Source organism: Pseudopodoces humilis, chromosome 6, assembly GCF_049639895.1.
Source record: "Pseudopodoces humilis isolate 2021_Gansu_Grassland_sample_001 chromosome 6, ASM4963989v1, whole genome shotgun sequence".
NCBI lineage: Eukaryota > Metazoa > Chordata > Aves > Passeriformes > Paridae > Pseudopodoces > Pseudopodoces humilis.
In genome coordinates, this window is record NC_142205.1 from 69,841,584 (window position 1) to 69,869,173 (window position 27,590).

The following is a 27,590-nucleotide window of genomic DNA, read 5'->3' on the forward strand; positions in this document are numbered from 1 at the left end:
GGTGTGCTGTTTATATAAGAAAATATGTAATAAATAGAAAACTACTATGTGTAGTTGTGCACATACCTTATACAGAAAACAATAATTAATATATGTATATAGCAGCAGTTCTAGACTTGCACTAATGTTTTTCTGGCTTTTCTAAGTCAGAAGAGCAAAGTCAGTGAATTGCCAGCTGGCTGTTTCAATCAACAGCAAACAAGAGTATAAAAAGGTGAAAAAATAGGATTTCTTAGCTTGAACTCGGCAGTGTGTGAATGTGTGCTCTTAGGAACTCTTTAAAGGTGCCCAACAGTTGGGTAAAGTCCACTTTGCATTTGTACCATTCTGTTGATCTCTTCCTTCTGTTCATTATGGACATTGTTAAACACAGATCATGTAAATAAGTGAATTCATGTGGGCTCAGTGCTTCACTATTTATGTCACACGTCTTTACTCCTTTTGTTAGCTCACTTGAGGTCAGGAACTCCTCAGTTTTAGCAGCAATGCTAAAAACAGCACAAATGCAGGAACACTCTGCACCTTTTGGTCATTGAAGGTGATGTAGAAATCAGGGATCAAGTGTCTGATAAAGTGCCTGTCGTGGTTTTAAACCAATAACTAAGAAAATTACTTATTTCTTGCTGTGAGATATGGATTAGAGCAAGAGCAAAACAGGCATAAAACTTAAAAGGAAAAAAAAGAAAGTTTATTGACAAACTACAATAATGAGAACACCAGAATAAACTTCCAGAAAAACCTTTTCATCCCCTGTCTACCCACTATTCTCTTGTTCACATGACAAAAGAGACAAAAACTTTGGAACTTTGATGATTAAAACAGTCCCAATTCTTGCTACAGTCTTTTCACCAGTCTTTGTAGAGAAACAGAAGTTTCTTCCTGTTAATTTATGGAGTTTCTCACAAGAAAAACTATTTTTGTTATAGTTTTCCATTGCTCTAATGTTAGCTGCCCAGAGCTGCTGTTATTAGAGCCCACTCCTCCCATTTTCACATCACTCTCAAGTGTGTATGGGCCATGAGTCTAGGGATGGGATTTTTAAGGATAAGTTATTCAAAGGCAAAAAGTCTTCTTCATCTGTTTCTGTGAGCTTCACTAGAAAACAGTTTTCTCATTGCCTCTCAAGGCTTCAAATCTTCCAGCACTTCACTGTACCATAATTACTCTACTTTTTACTCAAAATTTACACTTTGAACACTCTGTTCCTCCCTATATACTGTCATGAATTAAAGGAGTGTTTTCAAGACCTTATTGTCCATTTCCATAGTTTTAACAGAAAGATATTTCAGCCTAATTAAAGCATCTTCTTAATTCTCTACCTTTTCTGAAGCTTCTTTTCTTTCCTATCACTGGTAGTTTATAAAGTCTCTTTTCGCGTTGATCACTCTCTTTTTCTCTCTCTGGATAAAAAGATTAATCCGCAAGTCTCATCTGGGTAATGAAAGAGTTAAAATCTTGCCCAGGCTGTTGTAGGTCGTTCTGTGGCCTCGGCCGGAGCAGCAGCTGGAGCCGTCTGCGATGGAAAGTTCCTCATGGCTGCTCTGGAGAGTGTAGTCGCCGCGCCCAGCCCGCTGCAGTTCTAGAGCCTCTCTCTTTCTTCACTCAGCAGTTTCTAGTGAATTTAGTTACAGGAAAAAACCTGCAGCCGAGCCAGAGATCGGCCCGGCCAGAGCCCGGAGAAAACCTTCCGCAGGGCCCGCATCTCCCGGCCGGGAGACACGGGGCCCAGCCCAGTCCCCGCCCGGCCGCATGGCCTGGGCAGGGAACCGGAGGCCTGGAGCTCTGCCACCCTTCCCAGCCAGGAAACAAAGAGAACCAAGAGAGCTCTGGTTTTACACTTAAAGGTAGGGTTCACAACTTTTCAATGGCCTAAACTGCTGTCAATTCTCAGCAATGACCGATAATTGGTCAGGAGAAAAGACTCCAGGCACTTCCCAGCAACTTAAACTTTCTTAAAGGTAAAGTAACTCCATGACAGTGCCTTAAAGACACTTGCAGTGTCTCTGCCTCTGTAATCTGTGCTTGGTAGATGGGAATCAGGTCTCTGTGTCCATTTATCAATTTTTTGCTCGCTGTGAAGGGTAAAATATTAACACAGAAAGCGGGTGGGAAGTGGAAGAAAGCCCTGCAGGAACATCCGTCAGCTGAGAACTGTTATTGTTGGAGGCCTTTGCAGCTGACCACGAATGTGCCTTTTGTATTTTTAATGCCGTGGGGCAGAATTAGAAGCTCTACAGGTGTAGGGCTTGTTCATTATTTTACAGAGCATCTTGAATTAATATCTTTTGCTTTCCCTTAATATTCAGCAGCTTGGTGAAGAGAAGTGTGTATGGGAACAGAGCCACAGAAATAACTGGAGGCGTACTCAGTGCCCTGATTTCTGCTCTGTTGATGCTTTTGACCAATGGCCTAATGGAAGAATTGGCTGTGCTATTGTTGTTGCATGCTCCTACCCATTATGGAGCGGGGTATCCATGGAGAGGATGCCTTTATAACACTGAACACCTGGCGCGTGATTCTGCTCGGGAAACATTAGGAGGGGTGGCTCAGATGAGCACTCACGGTGTCTGTAATTGTTTATTCTAAGTATGTCCCACTTTCCGAGCTATAAATACTAGGAAGAGAGGAATAAGTAAATACCTCCCCAGGAGCAGGTACTGAATGCTGGAGCATTCATTTTGAAAAAGTGCTTTTGGGAATGGAAGGGGACTGTATTGCTTAGCATTTACTTATTCAAGAAGGGCAGAGGGGGTAGCTGGGGTTTATCTGTGAGCACTGCTGTAGCACAAACTCAGTAATGGAAAATTCAGAGAGCTGTGTGATGGACTGTTAGGTGAATAAATGTCGTTCTTGTTTTATCTTAAGGGCTGAAAATGCTTGCAAACTGCTCAAGGTCTTTAGCAAACTGCTGAAGAACCAGCTCAGGCAGGGGCTTAGTAATGCTGCTGGTCCCCGCTGTTGTGGTTTGACCAAACAAGCAGCCAAACACCACACTGCCTCGTTCCCTCTCTCCTCCCACACCCTGCAGGAGGATTGGGGAGACAATCAGAAGAAATAAAATTAAGATTTGTGGGTTGAGTTAAAGGTAGTTCACTAAGACAGAAAAGGGAGAATATTAATATGTAATAGGAGGGGGATGATGACAAAAGAATTAAAATGTACAAAACAAGTGGTGCATGATGCAACTGCTCATTGACCAGTGCCCACTCAGTTCCTGAGCAGCAGCCCCCAGCTGGCTTCCCCCAAGTTTATCACAGAATGCTTGGGGTTGGAAAGGACCTCTGGAAATCCTCTAATCCAGTCCCTTTCTAAAGTAACTTCGGCTGGAGCAGGTTGCACAGGATGATATCGAGGTGAATGTTGAGTATTTCCAGAGAAGGAAAACGCATAGTCTCTCTGAGCAGTCATCCTCACAGCAAAGCAGTTTTTGCTCATATTGAGGTGTAACTTACTGTGTTCTCCTTCTCCTGTCACTGGACCCCACTGGGAAAAGTCTGGCCTGATCCTCTTGACAGGCACCCTTGAGGTATTTGTCTGTATTGCTAAGATTCCATCTCAGTCATTTCTTCCCCAGACTAAAGAGGCCCAGTTCCCTCAGCCTTTCCTCATAAGAGAGGTGCTCCAGTCCCCTCATCATTTTTGTAGCCTCTGCAGGACCCTCCCCAGCCCTTCCTTGCCTGTCTTGAGCTGGGAGATCAGACCTGGAACCAGTACTGCAGATGTGGCCCCAGTGGGGGAGAGCAGAGGGGGAGGATCACCTCTCATCCTGCTGGCCACTCTCCTCCCCATGCCCCCCAGGATACTGCTGACATCCTCAGCCCCCAAGGCACTGCTGGCTCTTGGACCCCTTGTTGTCCACCTGGACACCTGGACCTGTCTTAAGCTGCAGCAGGTCAGTCCCAGCCTGTGGGGTGCTGTGAGAAGCTGATTTAGTGCAAACACTGCTTATAGCAGCAGCTGAAGCATCACTGTGGGATCGACATGATTCTCATCCTAAATGCAGAATAAAGCACTGTACCAGCCACTAAGAAGCAGGAATTATCCTAGGAGAAACCAGGACACCCGCTAGTGACATCAACTTACAGAAATGGTCAGGTCTAAGAAATAGAACTGGGCTGTTTCCAGAGCCTTAATCCTTCATCAGAGGGAATTTAGAAACTGCATTTGATGCAGTTAGATTGTGTAAACCACATTCTTGGAGTTAAAGCAAGTGTCTGTTACAGCATGTCTTATACACAGCATGCCCTTAAATCACAAATATTTACGTTCCACAGGACTGTGGATCCTTTGTAGTGCTCTGGACAGTTGTCAGCAAAGTTGACAAAATCAGGGAGTTGGGGCTGGAAATTTTGCTCTGTTAACCTGTGTGTTCTGTTGTCAGAATTTCTGCAGCCATTTTCCGCTTTCTGTGGCAGAATGTAACAGCATCAAGGTGCTTGGGGATTGCAGTACAGTCTGAAGAGCCTCTTCCAAGTTAGTGCTCCTTGTTTCTCTTCATTTAGCTGTGTAAAGAAAATAATGGAAAATACAAGTGTTGAAGTGTATTGCACAGAGTAGGAAGCAGGTTCTAGAGACCACTCTCAAAAAGGTAAGCAAGCCATTTGCCACAACACCCATCACCTCATACTGACTAATAATCTATCCAGTCCTGGGGGAAAAATAAGAAATGGACAAGACAATGCAAGGAACATTGGCAAAATGCTTTTATGTTGTTTGCTGTGGACTGCAAGCTCTAATAATAAAATAAAAAGAAAATACAAGCCCACCCGCAGCTGCCCCTGCCCTCCCTGGTACCCTCCCCACTTCCCCCTGGGCCCAGCCAAACTTCATCTTCTCAAGCACCCAAGGAGTACCCACAGTCAGGGTTCCCAGAAACTAATGGGAAAAATTCTATGGGTGAGGAGGGACAAAAGAAAGGACACCTAATCCCCAACAAACAGTTGCTACAGATACTTGTTAGGAAGCGTCTTTGCTTTGGAGACGTTTGTATTTTAGATACCTGTGTGGATAGGTGGTAGGAGGTGCACATTTCTGCCCTGGTGATTAGCTCAGTTTGGGTGGTCATGCACAATCGGCACTTTGGGTGAAGATTGATGGTACTTCAGTAGAAGAGATATTTGCTCAAGACATGAATTATATCTTTTCATATATTAAGACATAAAATACCTAATTAAAGATATACATTATAGTCTTTAATTATAAAAAGTGATGATTTAATCCAAGAAATGTGTGTAGTCTATGTACATAAGCTTTTCTAAGAAAAAACTTACTACTACTGAAACAGTTATTTTATTTGCTTACCTAGTAGAAACTCAATGCAGGCAGTCTGATTTTTCTGAGGCATGGTGTCATAAATTATAATATTAGCTTTTGGTCTATTAAAACATCGTCATATGAATGAGGATTAGTTAAAGATTTTAAATGTATACAGTCTATGAGTACCCCCAGTTTTACAGCTATATTTTGTCTGTTTCAGATTTTGCAGAAATTCATTAGTTATTGTCAAGGCTGAGATTTTTGTGGTTCAGTGCTTTAAATCTTTTTCTTTTTTTCTTTTTTTTTTGGTTCCATGTCAGATTAAATTTACTTGTAGGTGGCTGTAAGGTTTTCTCCATTAATGAACTTGTGTTATTCTCATTACTGGTTTCCTTTCAAAGGCATCAGTGGCTGACAGGCAGTGATCTTTCTCCAATCTTGGCAACAGGCTGTTGCTGTGGTAGAGGCTATTGTTCACTAATGGAGACTTGCTTTCATAAAATAATGTAGAATTTGTAGAGCATTCCTTTTTTTGCATTTGCTTTGCTGCTTTTTGAGCTTGTATTTTTCATTTAATTACAGTTTCTTAAGTAGACAATGTAGGAGGCCTGTTTGTAATTGAGTCTTGGTAATTAAAAGAAAGGAGAGGAAACAAGTATATAAATGCACTTGTGTGATCCCTTTTTATTATCTGTGTGGCTTTCGAGCTTGGCTTCCTGTTCCTGATAATAATTTTTCCTGTTTCATATTTACCTGGCAGGTAAACACAGTTTTAGCTGGTGAATTATATGCTGTCAAAATTGAGAGGAATTAACTCTTGGATTTCAATCAGTGACCTGTTACTGCATTTATTTTTTTCCAGAACTTTTCCTGTGATACTGTTGTAACATAAACATTTGCCTCCAGATGCTATCCCAAACTTTCCCAGGGTTTGGGGGAGTTGGTGGCTGCTAGGTAGTTTCCCGAGCTGTATGGCAGGATCCCTTCTTTCCCAGTGGCAGTGGCACACCTTACCCTTCAGATGTTTGGGAGCTGAGTGCTTGAAGTATTTCGGTGTGCCCTGCCCTCTGACATTCACCTTTAGCTCCCCAGTACTTGAGCCCTGGCAGCAGGCAGGGTAACACAAATAGCTACGGGTGGCACAGCAGTTGCAGTTGCAAGTACTTGTAAATAAACCAAGCAGAGAGAGGAAGGAACAGTATTTCCTAAAACTCATAGAACAAACATGCTGATTTTAGAGGGGAGTAGTTTTCTTGGATACCACATGAAGTTAAATTTGCATTTGGTCCCACCCCCAAACACTTAGGTACTGCAGACTAACTCCTCTAACAGCACCAAGGAATACTTGGTACATACATTTTTCTGAAGCGCCCCTGTCATCTTCTGGACCTTCATGTCCATTTAAATCCCTGGCTCAGGGAGTATTGAATGCTCTTTCTGCTGCCTCACAGCACAGTGTGCAGGCTGTGAGGTACCTCCAGTCACCCAGCAGGTGTGAGACAGCAATTACTGTGGCACAAACAACTGAAGGAGTCAAATGCATTGAGCTCATTGTTCTAATTTATGTGACAGCAGAGAACACCTTGGTGTCCATCAATTGGTTCCATTTGGAGTAAAACCTGGGGATATATAATGCAGTCAGTGATAACAATGATGATGATGATGTAGATGTTATCCTCATATGTTGCAGTGCATCCTGCAGTATCTCTAAGATGTTTTCACTGTGATTTGAAAAATAAGAGTGCTTTTCTAATCAATATAGTTATTGTTCTTAAATCATGCCGTAGCGTTTTAGCTTCTCATATCTGAAAGTGTTCACCTCTAGCATTTGTCATCTGAGCCCACTGTCATGTCTGTAAAGGAGAGCTGAAAATTAATCATATCTGGTGTCAGTTCAGAAGCTGTGATATAGCAGTTAATAGCAAAAAAAAACTTCAAATGTTTATACTTCGTATTCAAAGTTGGAGATAAAGCTCTTCATTGTATCTGTGTTATTCCTGAAGAGTCGGCACAGGATGTTTTTAGCACTTCATAGAAAACTATCGGACACCTTCCAGGTTTCTGGCTGTGCTGGATGATCTGTAAATATAGCTGGAGGTGGTACAGAAGAGCCTTTGAAGGTAGAGCTGGTAAAACGCCAGAGACACAGCTCCTGCACTAAATGTCGAATAGCCCCTGGATTGTTTCTTTGCTTTTGAGGCAATGTTCACATTTTCATCTTTGTTCTCACCCCAGCTTAGTTCAGTTTGCCTTGCAGATCATCTCCCTGCTTGCTCTGGGTAATGTGCCAAGTGCTCAGCCCAAGATTAAGTTACAGCCAGAGCTGCTGGACATGAAGGTGCTGTAACTGTAGATGTCTGTGCTTATGTTTCAGCCTTGCTGCAACTGAATTCAAAAATCTGAACAGGAAACCTCGGTGGCAGAGTTTAACTTTAACAGAATAGGCTTTAAGCTTATATTGCAGTTTAATTGATAATTCTTTTTAATACTTTGAACTTCTGATTATTCTGATTTTTTTTAATAAACATTGAGGTAAAGAGAGTTAAGCTGGCAGATTTTCTCATGAAGTGGTGGAGACTCTGAGGCCTCAGAAGGTATGATGACAAGTAATGACTAGCTCAAGAACTATCCCAGTTCTTAAAAGCACATGAAAATAATCTGAACTGTTAACATAGGTAAAATCATTTCAGCTGTTGTTAGAGTTGACTGCAAATATTAGGAAGCAGAAACTGCAGAACAAGTGAAAAAGTTTCCCTTCTTGTTCTTTCCTCTTGTTCTTTAAAATGTGTTGCGAGAAACTTCAAATGATAAGCATTTTAAGTTAGAAAAGTGGTGGTGTTTGCTTTCTGTGTTTTATTTTAAATCTGTTGTAGTTCTTTTAACCTACGTATCTAACTGGACACTTTGCATTAAGGATTGTGCTTTCTGATTTTAACATCTGATGCTAAATTTTTGACTCTTTAGAGTTGCCATCCCAAGCAACTTTTTCTGAACTTGTTAATTTCTTAATATTTTCAAGGTTCAAAGCATATTTTTTACATATCAAGCAGTTGTATTTTCCAAAGTTAGTGTTTTGGAATATTTGTGTTGTTTCTTGTAGAAAACAGAGTTTGACACAAGCAGTAGTACTTGATCTCCAGAAATGTCGTTAGGGCTCCGTGATGTACAAGTCCAGACCTCCAGCCTCCTGCTCTACTCAAAGGTTAAAAATAATCAATTCATTACAGTTTGGATGAAAATGTTAGTGGAGCTAAAGAAAGGAGATGTTTTTTAAAGATCCAGTCAGATGGGGAATGATGATGACATGATAATACTCTAAAGAAATATATTAAACTGTGTTCATCGTCATACTAACAGCAACTGTTTTGCTTCCTTTTGATGCAGATCACCAGAAACTGGAAAGAGAAGCCAGAATCTGTCGCCTCCTGAAGCATCCTAATATTGGTAGGAACATTTTGTTGCTTCATACAGTGTTTATCAGTTTAGAAAATACAGGCGAAATGGAAATTAACAAATATCAAAGAGTAGCTCAGAAATCAAGTGCGAATATCTCCAGGCAAGACTCTTCCTTTATTATGTGGTGCTCCTTACGAATTCTGCTATGGGATGCAATAATCTGATGGATCACCCAGAGCGGCGTGCAGTGTTCTCATCTTTGAGCCATTGCTCTGCCATCAATGAACTCTCTGTGCCAGGTATTTGGGGAGTTTTGAGCAGTGTGCAGGAGGGACTGTTTCCAGGATTGTTCCTGATTTTTGGAGACCTGCAGAAGAATTTCAGCTGGCAGTGTCTCTTGCACAGTGAGACAGACCAATGTCAATAATTAGTGCTGGTTTTAGTGAGATGCTTATTTTATACTGTGTTTTGTGTTTGAGATTCTGTCCTTCCAAGATGAAGAAAGCTCTGCTCCTTTTATTTCCAGAGTCGTGTTTTCTAACCATGTAAAGCAAAAAATAAAGTTATTTTGGAGGGTGGGGTGTGTCTGTCTCCTTGCTTTAGAAATAGTGTAAACAGGTAAGTACCTCTATCTTAAGAGAACTGTCGCTGTGTTTTTCAGTTTTTCATGCACTGAATTATATGCCAAGGGTGTCTCTCACAAGAATATTTGCTATACCTGAGACTTTTGCAGAAGGGTGGGAATTTCCTGTCCATTAGGGTGTTTCCAGACTACTAAAATTGTCTGATGGCTTGGATGAAATCAGCTCCTTCCTTTTAATGATTAAGTGAAAGTGAAAGCAAGTATAGCGCAACTCAAGACGACATGTCAAATTTCTGCAGCATCTCTCTTAAGCTTACAGGTTTGACCTAGAAATTTGGTTAAGAAGGAAGAGAATCGTTATCTGTGCTATTTTATCCCACCAAAGGTTTTGCATTGTAAAGTGGTGAGAAATAAGGGAACGTACAAGTCCTTTTAGGGAGGAGGTGCAGCCCTTCTGCAGCTGTGGTTACACATATGGTGTAGTCAGACTCCAGAGCCATTCGCCTGGGCCGTACTGGAACCAGAACATATTCCTGAGCTTCCACAAGCCAGGGAAAACAAACCAAATGCAGCAGTGAACTGATGTAGGGGAAGGGCTGAAATGCACAGAACTCAGTTGAAACAGAAGTCTAAATTGGTTCCATGTGGTCACAAGTCTATATCTTGTCGAGTGGTTTGGAGCAGTGTTAGGATGGGGTTCAGCTGCTCTGTGGCAAGCCAGCTGTTCCACATGCTCAGTTTGTATCTGTGAGCTTTGGCTTGGAGTGCAAACAGGCAGTGACAGCTTTGGTGACAGGCAGGTAGGGCTCTGCAAGTCTGCACAAACTGTGCATCACCACCTGCACCAAAGTGCACAGTTTAAGGGATAATGGACGAAGAGTTCTGCTCCTGTTTCAGAAAAACTGCCATGTTCTAGATCTGTCTGAGAGAAGGTTTTTGTGACCTGGAATTGGCATGCCAGGGTTTGGCAGCAGGCGTCGTTTCTGTCATATCCCTTCTCCGGCAGCCATGCCCTCAGCCAGCTAAATGATGACCGTAAAATCATTCCAAGTGCTGCCAGCACCCTGCTGGAGCTCTTATGCTTGGGTCACTATCACATCCCCTTTTAAACTGTCATCTCTGGTGAGTAATGGAGCTGCACCACACTGAGAAGCACTAAGAGTGAAAAAGGAAGTGTGCCAGAGGAAGGGAGCTCAGCTCTAACATCAAGTAAGTTAAGAAAAATAAGAAAAAAATGGTAACTGCTTTTTTTCAGTGGGATTTCTGTAGGAAAGCAGAGATCTAGTTTGAGAAACCACCCAACCAATTAAAGATGACCGTGTACAGGCAGTTATTTTTGGAAAGCTAAATATTGTTGAAGAAAGGCCAAATGTTAAATGATTCTGTTTCTGTGCAGTCCTTACTGTTCACATTCATAGCCAAGAGGTATCACAGAAATCTTCCTTGTAGAAGTTGTTTCCCTTCTTTTACAGGCAGAGCTCCAGTACATCTCTGAAAGTTGAGATTTTCTATGCAGACACTGCTTTGCACATAAGTAATTCAGTTCATTTTTCAGCATCTCTTTCTTTCATTCATCCTTTTAAGAAATGTATTATTTCTTCTCTGTCCAGCCTTGTAGGTATGATGCCTAATGAGTGGTGTCAGAAAAATAAGGCAAGTGGATTACAGTGTTTTCTGTTCTCTAATTTCAAATCTCCATTTCCCACTTAAGTAATCTATATGTGAAAGTTTGTTTAGAAGAATTTCCTCATCGTTTCCAGTTGCACCTCACCAATACTCCTTGTTGTGATTTCTGCCTCTTCTGACCTCAATGCTTTGTATTGCTGCAGTAGAAAGCGAGCCCTGCTGAATTTTGTCTGGGAATTAAAATGAGGCAAAAGCCATTAGCTGAACTTGCAGGCCACTTGCAGGCCTTGAGAACCAACTTTGAGGGGGCTCAGAATCCTTTCTTCCCTGTCAGTCTTTGGCAATACTGGTATTTTCTCCTCTTCCAGCTATGCTGGAGTAATTTGACCTCTCCTACCCTGCACTAGGAAATTTCTAGGCAAACACAGCTCATGTTCCTGTGCTAACAGCTCCTGGGCTGCAGGAGTTCGTGCATTAGTGTGATTTTCAGCATTGCCATGTTTCTCAGGTTCTTACTGTGGTGACATGGCTGTACATTAGTATGTAGAGGGTTGCTTTTTTACAGAGTTGACAATGGATGGAAATGTAGGTTAAGCCTTGCTGTTCAGAGAATCTAGCGCTTTTTCTTTGTGAGGTTGCACATCAGCTTACATTAAAAGCTTACCTTCTTTGCTGAGCACATACCCACACAGAATTTGTCATCTTGGGTAACTATTACCTTTCTAGCAGTTCCCTGTGTACTAATGCTCCCAATTTTTTAATTTAGAAGTTTGGAAAGAAAACTGCTAAGTAACCATCTCTCCACCGAGAAATCCATTGTCATTTTCCTGATTTCTCACCTTTATCTTCTTTTGGTAAACTTTGATTTCTTTGTTCTCTTTTAACTTTGGGTAAAGTTAGTTTTAGCACTCTGATTTCTAGTCTTGCAATCAACTTATTTTTGGTGGTGTAACACTGTTGCACCATCTTGTTGCGACGTTTGGCATTGATTTACAACTGCTTTGCTGATTTTGGTTTATGAGATCCCAAATAATTTTAAAATCTGCATTAGCCTGATGATACAAGCTCTGACCCATTCTGGAAAACTGCTGATTCAAACCTGATAAAACCATGGAGGTTTTTTCCCAAGTGGAGTTTGCTCTTGCAGGGTTTGTGCTGCATTTGAGTAGTATTTTCCTAATGGGAGTTAGACTGTGAAGATCTCTCTGTAACTATTGGAGGGGCTTCTGCTGGCTTTGCATTCTCACTTGCTTACAGCCCATCATTCCCTGCCTCTGCCACCTCCTCCCAGGCCTTCCAGACAGTGTACAAGCTATGGCAGGCAGGCAGGGTCCATTAGCCAGCAACATCAGGCTCAAGTCTGGCTCTGATCAATCTTCAGCCCTTCCCCAAAGGCAGCAGCAGATTTTACTGACACGTGGCAGCCCTTCGGGTGATAAATGAAGTCCTTTTGGCACAAGGCCTGGCTGTCCCTGAATGGCTCAGTAAGTCAGGGTACTTAGAGGTAAGCAGGGCTGCCAGGCAGAGATGGGGCCCATTCCTGCGGATCTGCTGGTTCAGCCATGCTGAGGCATCACCACAGGTGTGCTCTGACAGCAGGATGGGCTCTGCTCCTTGAACAACTGGAGCTGCACCAGCAGATGGGAGCATGGGGCAGTGTCTTCCCAAGGCAGGCTGGTGTTGGAGCAGGCCAAGAGGCAGCCTAGATTTAGAACAGACTGGTGCACAGGAAAAAAGACAAATCCCTACTCTGGTTTCATGAGTGTGTTGGTGTCCATTTGGAGTCTGCTCCTTTCCATGCTTTGAGCTGGGAACTTCTCATCAATGGCTCAGGAAATTGCTATCACCCCTACTTGGCACTGCTCCTCACCACACTGTGCTGGTGTCCAGCTTACTCCTTTTGCCACAAGTAGGAAAAGTCTGCATTTTGGGGTCACTTCTCTTCCCACCGTAACATAAAGCATGAGCGTTGAAGTGGTTAAATTCCTCACATGGGGGAAAATAAGAAACTGCATATTGCCTTGTCGCTTTTGAACAGAGGATAATTCAAGATATGTAGGGGGGCTTGTGACTTTATGCACATGTCCTTTATGCTTGTATTCACCAAGTATGCATAAAGTCCCAAGAATCTCAAGAGAAACACTATTAATGTGTAGAAAATGTGAATGCAGTAACTCCTTTCTGTATTTCTTTTATCTTACTGTGGCACAGTTGTGAGTAACTCAGCTGGTATTAGTTAAGTTACTTTCTAAACCAAACACAGGGTAAAAATCAGGCCTGTTCAAGTTGAGCAGATGTAGTTCCTGAGCACACTTATTTCTCTGAGTTTAATTTAAGGTTTTACTTCATGTCAAAAATATATGGTTCATTTCTGATGCGGTGAAAATCAAACCAATCCCCAGCTATATAAATTTATGCTCCATAAGTATGGTCCCCAGGGATGTATTAACTATAGCTGTGCAACTAAATAAATAGAACTTTTCCTATAAATATAAAGCTCTAGTTTACATGGGACTGATGCATTAGAGAATCTCACTTCCTTTAATTATTTTTATTGCTTAGATGAGCTGATCACTTCAACAGTTTTAAATCTCATCCATTCTGTTGAATTAATTAAATTTGCAATTTCCGTGATGCATTCACTCCTTGAGAAGGTGAACCATTCACTCCTTGAGAGGATTAAAATAAAATATCAAGAAACCAAATAAACCAGTGATATGACATGATTTAATATTTAATGTAAGAGCCAATTTAATGAGTATTATAAAATATCAGATTTGAATGTTTAAAGTCAGCCATGGTTACAGCAAGTAACTGACTAGTGGAGTGCAACAACAGAATACAGAAGCTGGTTTTGCAGTTGCTATTTGTGAAATTGAATGTACTGGAACAAGACTGCACCAGGCAAGAGCACACAGGGGGGCATAGTGGGGTTTGTTGCAGCTGGGTTTTCTGCAGGCTTTCTCCTTCTCAGCAGTTTTCATTACTGCTGTGCATCTGATTCCTTTGAGTTGGTGAAGTTGTTGTCAGTGTATGTTGATGTTGAAGAGGAAAAGGCTGAAAGTTTTTACTTGTGTTGTTGTAAGGATTTGGTGTGGAAGGTTCTTTGTGTAGAGCTCTTGGTGGCCCTGAAGTGAGTGGAGTATCAAAGCCCGCAGTAGTTAAAAGACTGTAAGTTACGTAGTGCTAATCAATGTGTCAGTGATTTTCAGCATGAGCCATATGAAGCATCAGATAATGTGGTCTGAGTGTGCCAGCAAAGTAGGGGGAAGGCAGCTTTATTCCCTGTTACAGCTTTTGTCTCTTTTGTTTGCAGCAGAATACTTCTAGTCTGCTAAGAGTGGCATTGCATCTTTAAGTTTTGCTTTTCTGGGTTACTGTGAAGCATAAAAATGTCTTTGAGTGCAGACAATGACACCACTCTTTGCCATGCTACATTAATTCTCTTTCCTTTTAATGGAGCACAAGGTTATTTTAGCTCAAGTGAAGCATTGCTGGCTCTAATATCCCTGATAACTGTAGCGGTATCCATAATAGACCAAGGAAATGAGGTTTTACTAAGGTTTGCCACCAATTTTGTAATTTTTTGCCTCAGAAAGTACATGCTTAATTTGCACCAAAATAGGTAATGATTCAATATAAATCAAGTGTGAACCAGATCTTGAAGCATTTTCCATCTCCACTTAAGCCTCTGTTTGTATTTTTCCTTAAATGCATGCAAGTTCTTTTCACAGTGTGTCCAGATTCTCCTAAACATTTTTTCTTTCCCTGAAGTCCACTCCACTTTTGCAGCCAGTCATTTAAAATGTAAAACAGAGTAATCCACAGAAATGGGAAGTGGAATTTAAACACATCTCTTGAGGATCCTGCTGTGGGGGGTAAGCACTGGGGTGGCTGCCACACTTCCCACTTGAATTTTCATCTCTTGTTCTGCTTTACTTTCTCTGTCTTTCCTGGAATGAAGAGTTTCATAATTGGCTGCACTGCTGACTTCAAGAGCCATGGAATAAGCTCTACTGAAATGAATTGTTCTCTCTCTGCACACACAAGATGGATCTCTCAGAACTTACATTTTTTTGTTGTTTGAAAGCTTTGTTTGTTATGAATCTGCAGCCACGTGTTATGCATACGGATAGACATCATGACTCCCAGCTAAACCACAAATATGTAATTTTCCTCTGGACTCTTTCCTCCAAAAACAGATATCTCTACTACTTCAGCTAAACTAAGCCTTTTCTTTCAGTAAAGTTAGCACAGACATTTTTAGCACATTTTTAGGGGATATTGAAAGTTCTGTTTCCTTTGCTTTTACAGATTATGTTGCTGATGGTGTAATTGGTGAATTCTGCACTGGTTCTTGGATTGATACCCAAATATTGGGAACCTTTGCTTGATCTGAGGGTGAGGAAAAACCAACCCCCAACCGAAAACAGGTTGCAGGATATTGGGTGGTGTGGATGGGCATCACTTGATGGCATTAGAGCAGCTTCTGCAGGGGTGGTAAAACTTGTCATGTGTTTTCTGTGATAATCCTGCCTCAGCCCTTGGCATTTGTGGCTCTGGGCTGAACCCACTCTGTGGGACACTTTTGTCTTGTTCCCTTTCCCTAGAGAAAATAAGGAATTACCATTCAGGCAGCATTTCTTTCCCAGGCAGCCTAAATCTGCCCATTTGGAGTGTTTGGCATCCTAACCCATGGTGGGTGAGCTGTCACCCTGCTTCTGGATGAAGTGTCTCCAAGGAAAAAGTGCTGGGCTGTCTGTGTCACCTGAAAGCCACATCCCATCTCACACACCCCCCCCCCCCCCCATTTCCCTGTGGCAAACAGAAAAGGATCTGTTCACACATGGGGGCAGAGAGAAGGAACAGGACCGGGAAACACTGGGCATGTGAGCTGGGAGCAGAAAGAGGCAAAAAGCAGGACTCCTGACTTTGGACCCTGGGACATATTTTGACTTTGCAACCAAAAATCAGGAGTGGTGCTTTGGGAGCTCACTGTGGAGCTTTGGAATGTCTGTGCTCCTTTTCCAGAGGCAATACCAAACTGGGGACCTCATTAGGAGAGACGATCTGTGGGGCTACTCCCATCTGCACAGACATCTTGCTTTACTTACATACCCAGCCCTCTGCAAGAAAATGTCATGGATCATGGAGTCATGTGGGTTGGAAGGGATCTCTGGAAGGTATCCAGTCCCAACTCCCTCCTCAAACTGTGTCCAGTAAGTTTAGGTAAATCAGAGCCCATCCTGCTGAGTCTGGAGACTCTGCAGAGAAGGAGATGGCCCAGCTGCTCCAGGCACTTCTCCAGTGTTTGATCACCTTCCTATCCATGTAAATAAATAAATAACTCTTTGCCTAGCTGGGATTTTCCAGACTCCAGCATGTGGCTGTGGCCTCTTGTCTTGCCATTTGCCCCCTGGAGAAGACTTATTTCAGTCTTCCCTGCAGATCAGCAAACCAGGTACTTAAAGGAAAAGTGGGTATTCCCCAATATAGCTGCATCCCTGTTAGGATGTTTTTGTTCTTTTCTTAAAATTGCATTTGCATTCATTTTTAAATATTGTGACATAAATTCCTAAAGAAAGTGTAATTTGACTAAAAACTGTAAATGGCAACAGACTCTTGGGATTGCAGGATTTCCAAGATGTGGATTTGGAAGAGCTTTTTTGTAGGCTGAACTTGTCTGTGCCATGTCACATGCAGAAATCCCTTTTCTGCTTATGTTTTGCATTTTATATGCATCTTCTACATCTTTCTTAATGGAATGCCACTTCAGTAAGAGATTTTATAGTATCTTAGATACATGGAAAATCAGGGCTTGCTCCTTCAAACTTCTGCTTTTAAAGTCACAAATTCCCTTTTTACCCTGGTTTTGTTGCACTGCTGTTGGGAGTATCCATGCCAAAGGCGTGGCATTCCAAAGGATGCAAGCTGGTCTGCTCCTCGTCTTTCTGCTGCATCCTGGCATGGAGTGAATCCTCTGACCCTGCAGATAACACCAACCTCCATCACTGGCAGTGGATAAATAGCTCATAATTGCTCAGTTCAGGCTGGCCTTTTTCAGATTTCGGCACTGGAGACTTTTCTACTCCTGCAAAACTGCTGATCCAGGCATTTTTTTCAGTTGAGAGGGGATTAATGATACCTCTGTCCTCCTAGTCACCTTCCAAATTTGGAAGTTCTTTTTATAGTGGTTTCACCAGGGTGTTAGTATTCTCATGGACTGCCCATGGGAATGTACTTCTAATTTTAGTTTGTCCTCTACATGTCTGTCTCCTTTAAATGCATCCAGCTTCTCTTTCTAGCCATACTGGGCCAAGCATGACACTCTGCTCCTGATACCTGTGCACTGAAGATGTTCTGGTATTGCATTGTAATCAAATCCACAGCTCCTGCCCCTGTGCTGCACAGCAGTGAGTAGCACTCGTGTCTCAGCAATTGTACTGCCCAAGTAGTGCTGTTTAATTAATAATTTGGTGTGCATTTATTTACTAGGTGACCTTGAGAGTTACTTAATCATGTTTCAGCAATTTCTACTTGGTCTGATGTCGATGGTGTTAGTGCCGGGCTTGTGTTGAGTTTGACTGTGCAGTCTTGCCGGGAAGGACTCGATGATGTAAAACCACAATTGCAGCTGACTGGCTTGCAGCTATCTTGTGTAGCATATATGTATTTTGGGAGTTACTGGATGTGTTAAATGAGAGGAATATTTAGAAGGAGATTTCAACTGCAGCTAGTAGTCTGGGTTTGTGAATACAGACCGGGTTCAGCTCTCTCCTGCAGCATTTCCATCCAAGTTTATGTGGGTTGTCACTGAGCTAATTGCAATCTTACAAATGGTCCCACAGGACAGGACAAGCTCTCTAATTTTGATTTATTGTGAGACTGTGATTAAAAGACAATGGCAGTTTCTCATCATAAGCCTCAAGTTTGTCATCTATTAAGTCAATATGCATTCCCTGCTTTTTTGTAAAACAAACACTTGGAATCATTTGGGATTATCATTCACTTGTGAATCTGCACGTTAGGGAAATGACAGTAATTTATAGTTGTCTTCAGCTGTGGTAGCATGACTTACTGTGATAGTTAATTGATAGAGGGGGAAGGCACGTTCACTCAGAAAATAATACAGATGGTTTTGAGCCCAGCCCAGTGGATAGAGATGGAGTGGGATCATTATGGGAACACTCTGTCTGGGCATAGTACTTAGAGCCTTGCAGTGTTTCGCTCTGTTAACGTACTGCGAGCTCCTGCTGCTTAGATGTTGTCTGGGGTAATTGTAGAGGCCTTTGGTTCTCCAGGTTACAGAGAGGTTTGGATGGATGGCCCACACAGATGGGAACAGGAGAGCAGTTACCTAACCTGACTTTTTTCTTCTCAGACACTTTTCAGCCAGTGCTTTTTCACATTTCGTGACTATAAGAAACACAATCCCCTATGTTTCCTCTGTTGTTACCATAAACAAATTAAGAGGGGATAAAGTGCAGTGGGATGGATGGAGCTGGTCTCTGGGATGCTCCTATTGCTCCCATTCAGAATATTCAGGATTCATGGTTGTGAAAGAGGGCATCAATGACAGAGATGTCACTACAATCATGCTTTAGGCCTGTTGCATCCGTTTTAGGTCTTTTTCCTCAAAGCTGGTAACACAAAATTCAGGGACTTGGTCCTATAAAATTGGCTTTAGCCTTCTTTGCTTGCACAGACATAAAAAACCCCATCAGATGAAGGAAGGGAGAAGGTGAATTTACAGTGGTACTGTATAACATGAGAAAGTAATAGTTAATTCCATAAAATACAGAATTTTCTGTGAAGTTGGCTTTATTGTCCTGGAAATAATTTTTTGCTGGAGCAGGTCCATGGCCTGCCAAATGCTGCCATCACTTCAGAATTAACCATTTTTTTGATCTCCAGGGGCTGCTGTGCATTAGAATAATATAGAGCATAATCAAGAAATGATTTAGAGACGATGTAGACTCGGTCTGCTTCTAGAGAAGACCTGTTATCTTAACATTTCTTTCGGTTTTAAATTAAGTTTTTAATTTGGAAAAATAGTCATCACTTAAATGCCATATTGTGTTAGTATTGCCATCACAGGAGTCCATCTTAATCCCTGGAGTGGAGGATAAGTGATTTGGTTGTCCTGTTACCACACTAAACAAACAGTCGTTCAGAGGTGGTACCTACTGTGATTAAGTGAATTGGTGGTTGTGCTTCATTGACTTTTGTATGGGTCTTCAGAAAATGAGCTCAGATCTGTCTGATGTTTGTAACCACATCACTGAGGGGTGTGACTACATTCCTACTGTAATTTATGGACTTTTGACTTCTTTTAGAAAAGACGATGGGATGCGTGATCCTCACCGCAAATGTGCGGTATTTCCGGTCCCACTGATTCCCTTTAATGTCACACTTCCAGCACGGTGGTAATTAATGTTACACTTACCACGTAGGAAATAGAATTCTAGGTCTGTCTGCATATAAAAGCTCTCCCAAATTAATCAAAAGCTAATTTATTTTTAAACTGAGGTAGCTATTTCTTTGCGGCCACCTATTGCTCTGTAAACTGGGAAATTGTTCCAGTTTAAATTAGCTGATGCTTTGTTTTAAGCTGAATTAAGAGAGCATAAATTTGGTTTTATGCCAACATCATAACATAAACGAGAGCACTTTTCTCTTGTAGACAAAGGTCTTAACAAGTATTTGTAATGCCACAGTCTACAAGAATTAAGAGCAAATAAAGTTCCCTTGTATATTCTTTTGTCGTCTTCTCACAGGGAGGGTTGGCAAGAATTCCTAGAGACAACTTTATTTGAAAATGAACTTTCCATTTTAAATGTTACTTACTCCAGCTTGAGGTAGAATGAGCTTTATAACCTTAAAGTTATTTATTGTTTACAAGGTCTTACATACAGTTCCTGTGAGAAACCAAAGCACAGTAGCAGCTTTTTCTGAATATCTGTATTTTCAGGAGATGAGCAGGACAGTAATGATACTTTTGATGTGTACATATGTATATGCTGAAAAACTACCTTCAGCCTATTTTATGCAGTGTCTAACACAGATTTAAGGGCAGAGCCTACAAGAGAGGATTTTCCCCTCTGGTTCACATTCCACAGTTGGCACTGGGAATTGGATGAGGCAATTCCAGTGCACTTGCATTTTCTGTCCCCCATCACAGCAGTGTTTTAGCAGTGCAATTTGCTGGTTTGGTTTTCTCTCCAGATGCATGCTCTTGCTTGGAAGCTCTTGTAGGAAATGGAAAGTTTAGCCTCATGGAAATATGGCTTGAGTTCTTTGTTGTAGCTGAAATGAAATGTGACAGGATTCCTTGATCATGAGTGTCAGGGATTTGTTTCTGCAGGCATAATTAGTCTCCCTTATTTACTTTACAGTGCTGCTTTGCAGAGCAGTTCTGTGTCTGGGATGAGTAATGTGATAAAAGCACAACTCTGTGTGCACGATTATCACTTACCTGGGAAGCTGCTGTGGCAGATTCTTTACAGGCTCATTGACCTGCAGGTCCTTGTGAGCTGTTTTAGCAGCAATCAGGGCAGAGACACCTTCATGGAAACACTGGGTCACACTGGAATTGTGTGGTGTTCTTCCCAACACATGCAGTCCATATGGAAAGCACTTGTGCAAATGTTTACAAGTGTTTATTTATTGGAGTGTATTTGTTACAGCTTTTTGTTCTGCTCAGCTTCTTAGAGTGGTTAAGTGCCTCAGAACAGCCAACTGGAATTTTCTCTGTGGCCATTTGCATCACAGCTGGGGGAAAGGAAATCCTTAATAAATAAGGATTGTATTCCATTAGATAGCAAATGGTCATGTGTTCTGTGGCATTACATGATCATTTATTAAATTCCTCATGAAGGTAGTTTGTTAAAAACATCTTCTTTACCATAATTTCTTGATCATATTGCATCAAAGTGACCAGGACACTCCTCCAAATAGGTTCTAGAAACATCTTCTCTTCCAATTATTTTCTCCATAATATATCTGCTTTAGAGCAGAAAATTCCTGTTTAGTCACAGATTTGAAAGTACTTCCTTTAAGAAAATGAATGTTTGTATTTTAAGTCACTACTGAGTTTGGCTTTGGATTTATTTTATTCTTTTCAATTTTTAGCCTGAAATTATTATTTTTATTTTTTTTTTTGTATTATTAGTAAAAGGAAAAAGTGCTGTGCATCTCGGGGGGAAGAAGCGGGCAGGAATGTCATATTTCCATCAGCCTTGCAAAAGAGAGGGGGCAAAATGTTTGGTTGAATGAGGATAAATTTGCATGCCATTTCTGTCAGGAAGAGGGGAATTTACAGGGTGTTTAATGAAGTCATCAGACCTGAGAGCTGGCTCTTGAGCCCTGCTGCATTTCCATCGTGCTACGATGTAGGTGTAATATAATGATCTGAAGGGTAACAGGGGAGAAGGGCAGAATGCTTTAGGTGCCTCCACTTGCCAGAAGGGGCAGTTGTAGGAGCCCTTGTTCACCTAAAGCAGTGGGAGACCAAAAAGCAATGACTGCATATACAAGTACTAGGTTTTCAGTATTCCCTTGGTCAGAGTTGGGATTAATAAAAAATATGTTTTTGTTAGGATATTTATATAGCAGTGGGCACTGGATTCAAGTTGCATACAAGAACTGGATTATTACTCAGCTTTTAAAACATTTGGTATCTGACATAAACATCACTAAAGCTATTTTTTAATATTCTCTTATTTCTTTTCACAGTTCTTCTAATCAGCTTTCAATTTAGCTCTTCTAGGTTACCTTGAATCCACCATTATCACCTTTTGGTTTTACTTGATGGTCTTTACTCTGGTAAAGTAATGCTTTTAAAACTGAAAACCAAAAAGGCCAAGACTGAAAAATTTAGGAAATTTAGATGTAATTATTGCTGTTACTGACTGAAAGATTTAGCCTAGGTTATCTGAAGGTAATTGATACTTAATAAAGGTGCCTTAAATACAGCGGTAATTGCTTTGCAAACATTGTTTAAGGCTGCTTGGGGCATACTTGGCTCCTGTGTGAGAGGTTTCTTTTCTGTGGTTCCTCTTGAGTCATGCCACAGGATTGCAATTTTCTGCTTTCCTTTTTGTTTGAAATATTTAAACTAAGCTAACTTAGTTTTCTTAAGCTGATGCCCTTAAATACCTTGGGACTTGGTCTTCATGAAAGGGGAGCATTTAAAAAATAAACATTCGTGCTTCTCTGAGTGGTCATTATATAAATTGTTTATATGTCTCTCTTTATGTATTTTAAGAGAGGAGAGCCAAGAAGGGAGGCTGTGTCCTACCCAATGATTACAACTCCCCAATAGCCAATTTTGTCCATGTGTAGGCCCTACATATTGTTTATATAAACCTATTCCCAGGAATTTTTAGCACTCTAAATATTAAAAGGGATAAAGTCTAATTTTGATGATTGGGCAATTGCATTCTCTCCATTAAAGTACGCTGTATACTTTCCTGAGCCTTTTATTTTTAATTGATGTAACATCCCTGTATTACAGCTTGTCCTTTTATTAGTTAACACTCCATGAAATTCTTGTGTCTTTATTCCTCTTCTTGCATGTTCTGATGAATGCAAAAATTGTTAAAAAATGTTAGTGCTTAAAGCATCAACACTGGCAGCTGAGACATCAGTTTGCTCATAGCAAAAATTTGTGTCAGACTTGCTTTTAATCCATGCAGTTATCCGCATAAGGCTTAATCTGATGACATCTGTAAGGCTTTTTGTTGCTTTGTAAAAAATCTTGTTAAACTTACAAAAGCAGGCCTTCAGCTGCAAACAGGAGTTGGCTCACCCCGAAACACAGGATTTCCAGTAAATGACACGGTTGTCTAATAAATGAAGACATGAGGGTGCAGGTGTACATTTTAGTCCCCCATTCTTTTGTGCAACGATTCCATCCAATTTTGCTGTTTTCATACATGAATAATTAAAGGTGTGTTGCTCCAGCTGTTCCTTTTCACATCACAGATCCAGGATTTGATTCCACAGAACTGCTCTGGGCACGTGTGCACACAGAAAATGCACGCACACCTGTGTTATGGTGCTCTGAAAATCAACTAAAGCCTGTGGGATAAAGAGATAAGAGTCAATTATCTCAACTGCTCTCCCTGGGGACTACCAACACAGAATTATATGTTTTGGAATAGCTCTTGGGTTTGTGTTCTTTTTTAAATTAGCTAATTTTATCTGGGAAATTATATTTTTAAAGACTGTCAGTCTTCAGCTAGCAGCAATGAAGTGAGAGTGTCTCCATGACAGAAGAGCTGGTAATTTGAGGCCATCTACTTTGACATCCATACCTGGAGTCACTTAGTCTCCGTGCAAAATGTGATCTTTTATCTACTTTGACAAGCAATTTTTCATTTTCTCTGTAGCAAGAACCTTTTGCCAACGTTAACACTTGGCAAAGTGACTTCTCCACATGCATGCAGTAGGCTGGCATTTAATCAGAATACAGCTGTTTGTTGAGAGGGACTTGATGGGGGTGGGTTTTGCTCACAAATGAATGTTTTTGGAATATATGGCATTTTGTTCATAGTACTCAACACTTGCTGTTGCAGTGCCTTGGGAAAAAAGGCAGTATTTCCAAATATTAAATTCTTTTGTTATTTTTCCCATCATTTCTTATTATATGAATTTTTGAGATGCAGATGAATAGGGGTTTTTTTTCTCAAGTTTTTGGCCCTAAATAATTGTGAATTTGCACTGTAATAAAAAGAGTACCTTTTGAAGGAATTGGGGTGTTAGATAGTTTTGGTTTGCTGTTGCTGAATACAGGGCACCTGTTAATGGTGTATACAGCACTGCTGACTTGCATCAAGTCCTTTAGTGACTGTAAGTATTGTATTTTACTGCTGGTGTGTTTGACAGCATGGGGTAGGATTATTTTCTTAGGTATGCAAAGTATTATTCTGTGTTTAGTGTTGTTCAAAAAGGAGCTGCCCTGGAGCATTGCTACTGTACTAATCTTACCAGATTAGCCTCTAAATATTTCAGACTCTTAGGTAGCAGCTCTGATTAATATTTTCCAAATTCTCTTTACTGTACCTGATGAGCTTTATTATAGAGGGCCCCAGGCTTCCCTGGTCTCAGCAGAACAGTGTTGTGTGAGAGGAAATGTGAGTGTAAGGAGCAGTAAGGACAGCACAGACTCAGTTTTCGTGCCGAGTTCCCTGCCTGGGAGCTATAGCTGTGACTCTTATGCACCACTGATTTAAAGGGTTTGGTGGCTCAGCAGAGCTTATTTCTTCCATTTATCCCAGGCGTTCAAAAGAGGATGTGGGGACACGGTGGAGCGCTGAGGCGCCGAGAATGAGGCTGCAGTGAAGATGTTGTTGGAAGGGAGCCAGATCAGTGCCAGTAGCAGCACTCCTGAGCAGTGGGTCACAAACCTTTGCATGTTCTGTTCTGCTTCTTCTGTGTTTACCTTGGGATCCCAGCACATTTCCCTTGGGATCCAGATTAAAAGCTGTAGGATGAATGCTGATTTCAGTCCTGGTTCTTGGTACTGCCGTAAAGGGTCCTGCACTGATGTCCATGGGAGTTTCTGGTAAAGTTCAAGCAGTAACTTTATTTTTCGTCCCTCGTTGCTTTGCTTTATGCAGTAGAACAGGAAAGGTGGCAAAGGGTGACTTTGCAGGAAGATGTGAGTTCTGACAGTGCTAAGCCACAGCAGATCTTGCACTTCTCAGCCAAGCAATTCTGCTGAGCACAAGCCTTTCTTTGTCAGAGACAGGACAGCAGAAAATTCTTATAGACAGGTGTTTGAAATAGAAGATAGAGTGGTTCAAATACGTGTAAAAACATATCTGGTTATGGCTTTTCAGTGACTGAGGGTTTTGGTTTTTTTTTTCTATTTGTATTTTGTCTTTTCATTTTCAAATGCAACAATTTATCCCATATCTACTGGCAGGCAGATACCAATTCATGGAACACCCCAAGATTAATTAAACCGTTCCAGGAAGTTCCTTCCATTAAGTAATTAAGTTCATTTTTGAAAGGGTATTCTGGTTTTGGTTTGGGGTGTTTGTTAGTTTCAATAAGTGGTCTATGTAAGGTGTGCATAAATACCCTAATAAACTTCTGGAAGTGAACATGGAGGGAAAACATCCTTTTCCCTTTTTCATCATTGCAGGAAAGCAGAAACTTGAAGTAATTTGCATATTTCAGCAAATATGGCATGAGCTTTTGTGGCTTTCAAACCCATTTTTAACCTCTGCTACTGATGGATGTGCCCTGTAACTTCCTTGTGGTGCACTGATTTGAGACATTAAACTTCACAGAGTTACAGGATACTCTGCAGTTACTCTGGGGTTCCACAGATCTTAATCTTTAGTACCAAAGGGAAAACAGAGTGTCTTTACCATGGACTCTGTTAATTCCTTTCCATGCTCTGTTCATAAGCAAAATGAGTGGGATTGCAGAGAGTTTTCCCCAAGAAGCATCACCCTGGCAGTTTGGTACCTCAGTGCACATCTGTGCAGCTGCTGTGCAACATAACTTCGGTGTGAAGTTTAGTCTTCTCCAATCATTTGTCTTTGTAACAGGAACTAATTCAGATACTAAAATTAGCAAAACGATCACATGAGCAGTTTCACACAAATATTTTAGGCAGTACGTTTAGGTGTGGTTAAACTTCTTTTTGTCATTGAGAATTTCTCTGTCTACTGTTTGACTTGACTCCTTGCCTGGAAAAATTTAATTTTCACTGTAAGGATGTGGAATACTATTATTTGGATTTGATTTTTTTTTTTTTCTTAAAGGCAGAAATTCAAAAAGGAAATCATAAAGTTATTTGGCCATTATATCAAGCTGTTTTCAGTGGGATAGGCACAAAATAGTGCAGTTCAGCACAAAAAGTCACACAGAGGAGATAATTTTACTTTCCAGTCAGATTGGATGTGACTAAATGTGACTAGTGGCTAAATGGAAGATAATCAAGCTTGTAGGAGTTCTCCCTAAAATTCTTATGAGGGTATTTCCAGTATGATGATTGGAAAGTATTTCAGGTGAATATCAGTGCTGAAGCCAAAGCTGGGGTATTCCTGATGTTTTGTGGGCTTACAGTATTTTTCCAGAAGGAAGGGCTGTAAGTTCCCCGGGTTCCTGTCGGGCATTCCAAGGGGTTTGCTCAGGAGCAACAACTTTGTCTGAGGCTCTTAAGCACCTTCTCTGGAAGCCAGTGAAGGAGAGTGACCACAGGGCTACAGCAGGCAGGAGGAAAAGGAGTTACCCCGGTTTCCTTCTGCCCTCTCATGTGTTTATTGATAACAGCATTGATGGAATATCTGCAGTTAATAATGATTTGGCTTAACTGAAATCCTTTCAGAAAAGATAAATGGAACTGTTACTACTGATGAATGCTTTGTGACTCTGGAGAAACAGGAATGACAGCGTGAGCTTCTGATGGGAGTCATTATATTGGATGAATAATCTCTGTAATTGCTGCCTTTTGGTTTGTCGTGCCTGAGTCCTGCTTGATAGGTGTGTGTGAAGAGCTGTATCTGTCTGCAGTGACTGCACAAATTCTTCTTGTAGTGCATCCCCTCTTAAACTTTGTGAGTATCTTCTCAAATTGTTATCCCAGCAACCCTTGTCTTTCCCAGGGCAGGCTGGGGGCAGGCAGAATGTCTGGGCCATGCTGGATTAGCCCTGGTGCCAATGGGCACCGTTGGCTCTGCACTCAGCCTTGTCTGCACCAGGGATCGCTCTCCTCTGCCCTCGCTTATTTGGCATTTTCCCTCTGTAGATGTGTGCCTGGATTGACCAAAGATGCCAACACAAGCACTTGCCAAAAGGCAGCTCCCATCTTCCCTGGCTGCCTCAGCCTGTTTTCCTTTTCAGAAACAATCAGAGGCATATGATCCTGATTCAGAGAAGGATTTGTTCCATCTCACTTCTGTGATTCAGGCATTTGGGAGGAAAGGAAAAGAAAGAATGTGATCCTTGAAGAAGATATCTTTGAAGACATGTCAGACTCCAGTTTGGCTAGCAAGGAATTAACCTCCCCAGGCTGAGCAGCACATCTTCCATCATCTCAAATAACAGCCTCTTTCTAGTCCAGAGGGACAGATGCGTGCTCCTGCAGGCACTTGGAACCAAGTCCTGTTCTAGAGAAGGAAGTGACAAAGCGAGAGCACCTCCTGCTTGAGGCAGACACCAAAGCTAGAGAAGCCTCTTCCCATGGTGCCATCCTGGCCTGCTTGGTAACAGGGATATGACAGAGGAGAATATTGCTCTGAATTGAAAAAGACATGCTTTGCATTCTTACTAATCTATTCCATGAATAGGACTTTCCTAGCAAAAGGTATCATTTACTGCGTATCGAAGCTTTAAGAGCTGTAAACTTTTTTGGAGATGTATACACAAAGCAGACCAGCTGCACTCCAAATTGTACAGATTTAGGGCTGTGTAGCATCTGTGACATCCCCAAGGGTCTGTACTAAATCCCATTTCATGAGCAGTATCTTTGATGCTGCTGTGCAAAGCAGTGTGCCCAACAGCCAGATGTTTTAGGGGTCTCTGTCCTCAGCTGGGAATGTGAGGATGCTCTTCTAAGCTGGTACGTGGTGTCTCATCCCACATTTGGTTTGCTTTAAAGACATTTTGGGGTGTTGAAAGCTCAGGTCAATGCAAGCAGACAGCTGATTTGGGGTTTTTTTGGGAGGGTGGAGAGTGATGTTGGCTGGCCCTTCATAAAAACATGGAGTAA

The 27,590-nt window shown here is 41.5% G+C and overlaps 1 protein-coding gene across 30 annotated transcripts in view; it reads left to right on the forward strand.

Annotated features, from left to right (window-relative positions):
• The window catches only part of CAMK2D (calcium/calmodulin dependent protein kinase II delta), a 122,094-nt gene that overhangs the window by 39,975 nt on the left and 54,529 nt on the right, over positions 1–27,590 (forward strand). For 29 of the 30 annotated variants that reach the window (XR_015772629.1, XM_014260712.2, XM_014260710.2 and 26 more), the window contains exon 4: positions 8,641–8,700. Coding sequence is in view for 29 of the 30 variants with exons in the window: in XM_014260712.2 (XP_014116187.2) it covers positions 8,641–8,700 (60 nt within the window). In the remaining variant the exon portion in view is untranslated. Of the gene's footprint in view, positions 1–8,640; positions 8,701–17,183; positions 17,275–27,590 lie in introns of those variants that run through there. The other variant, XM_014260718.2, reaches the window with a different exon arrangement.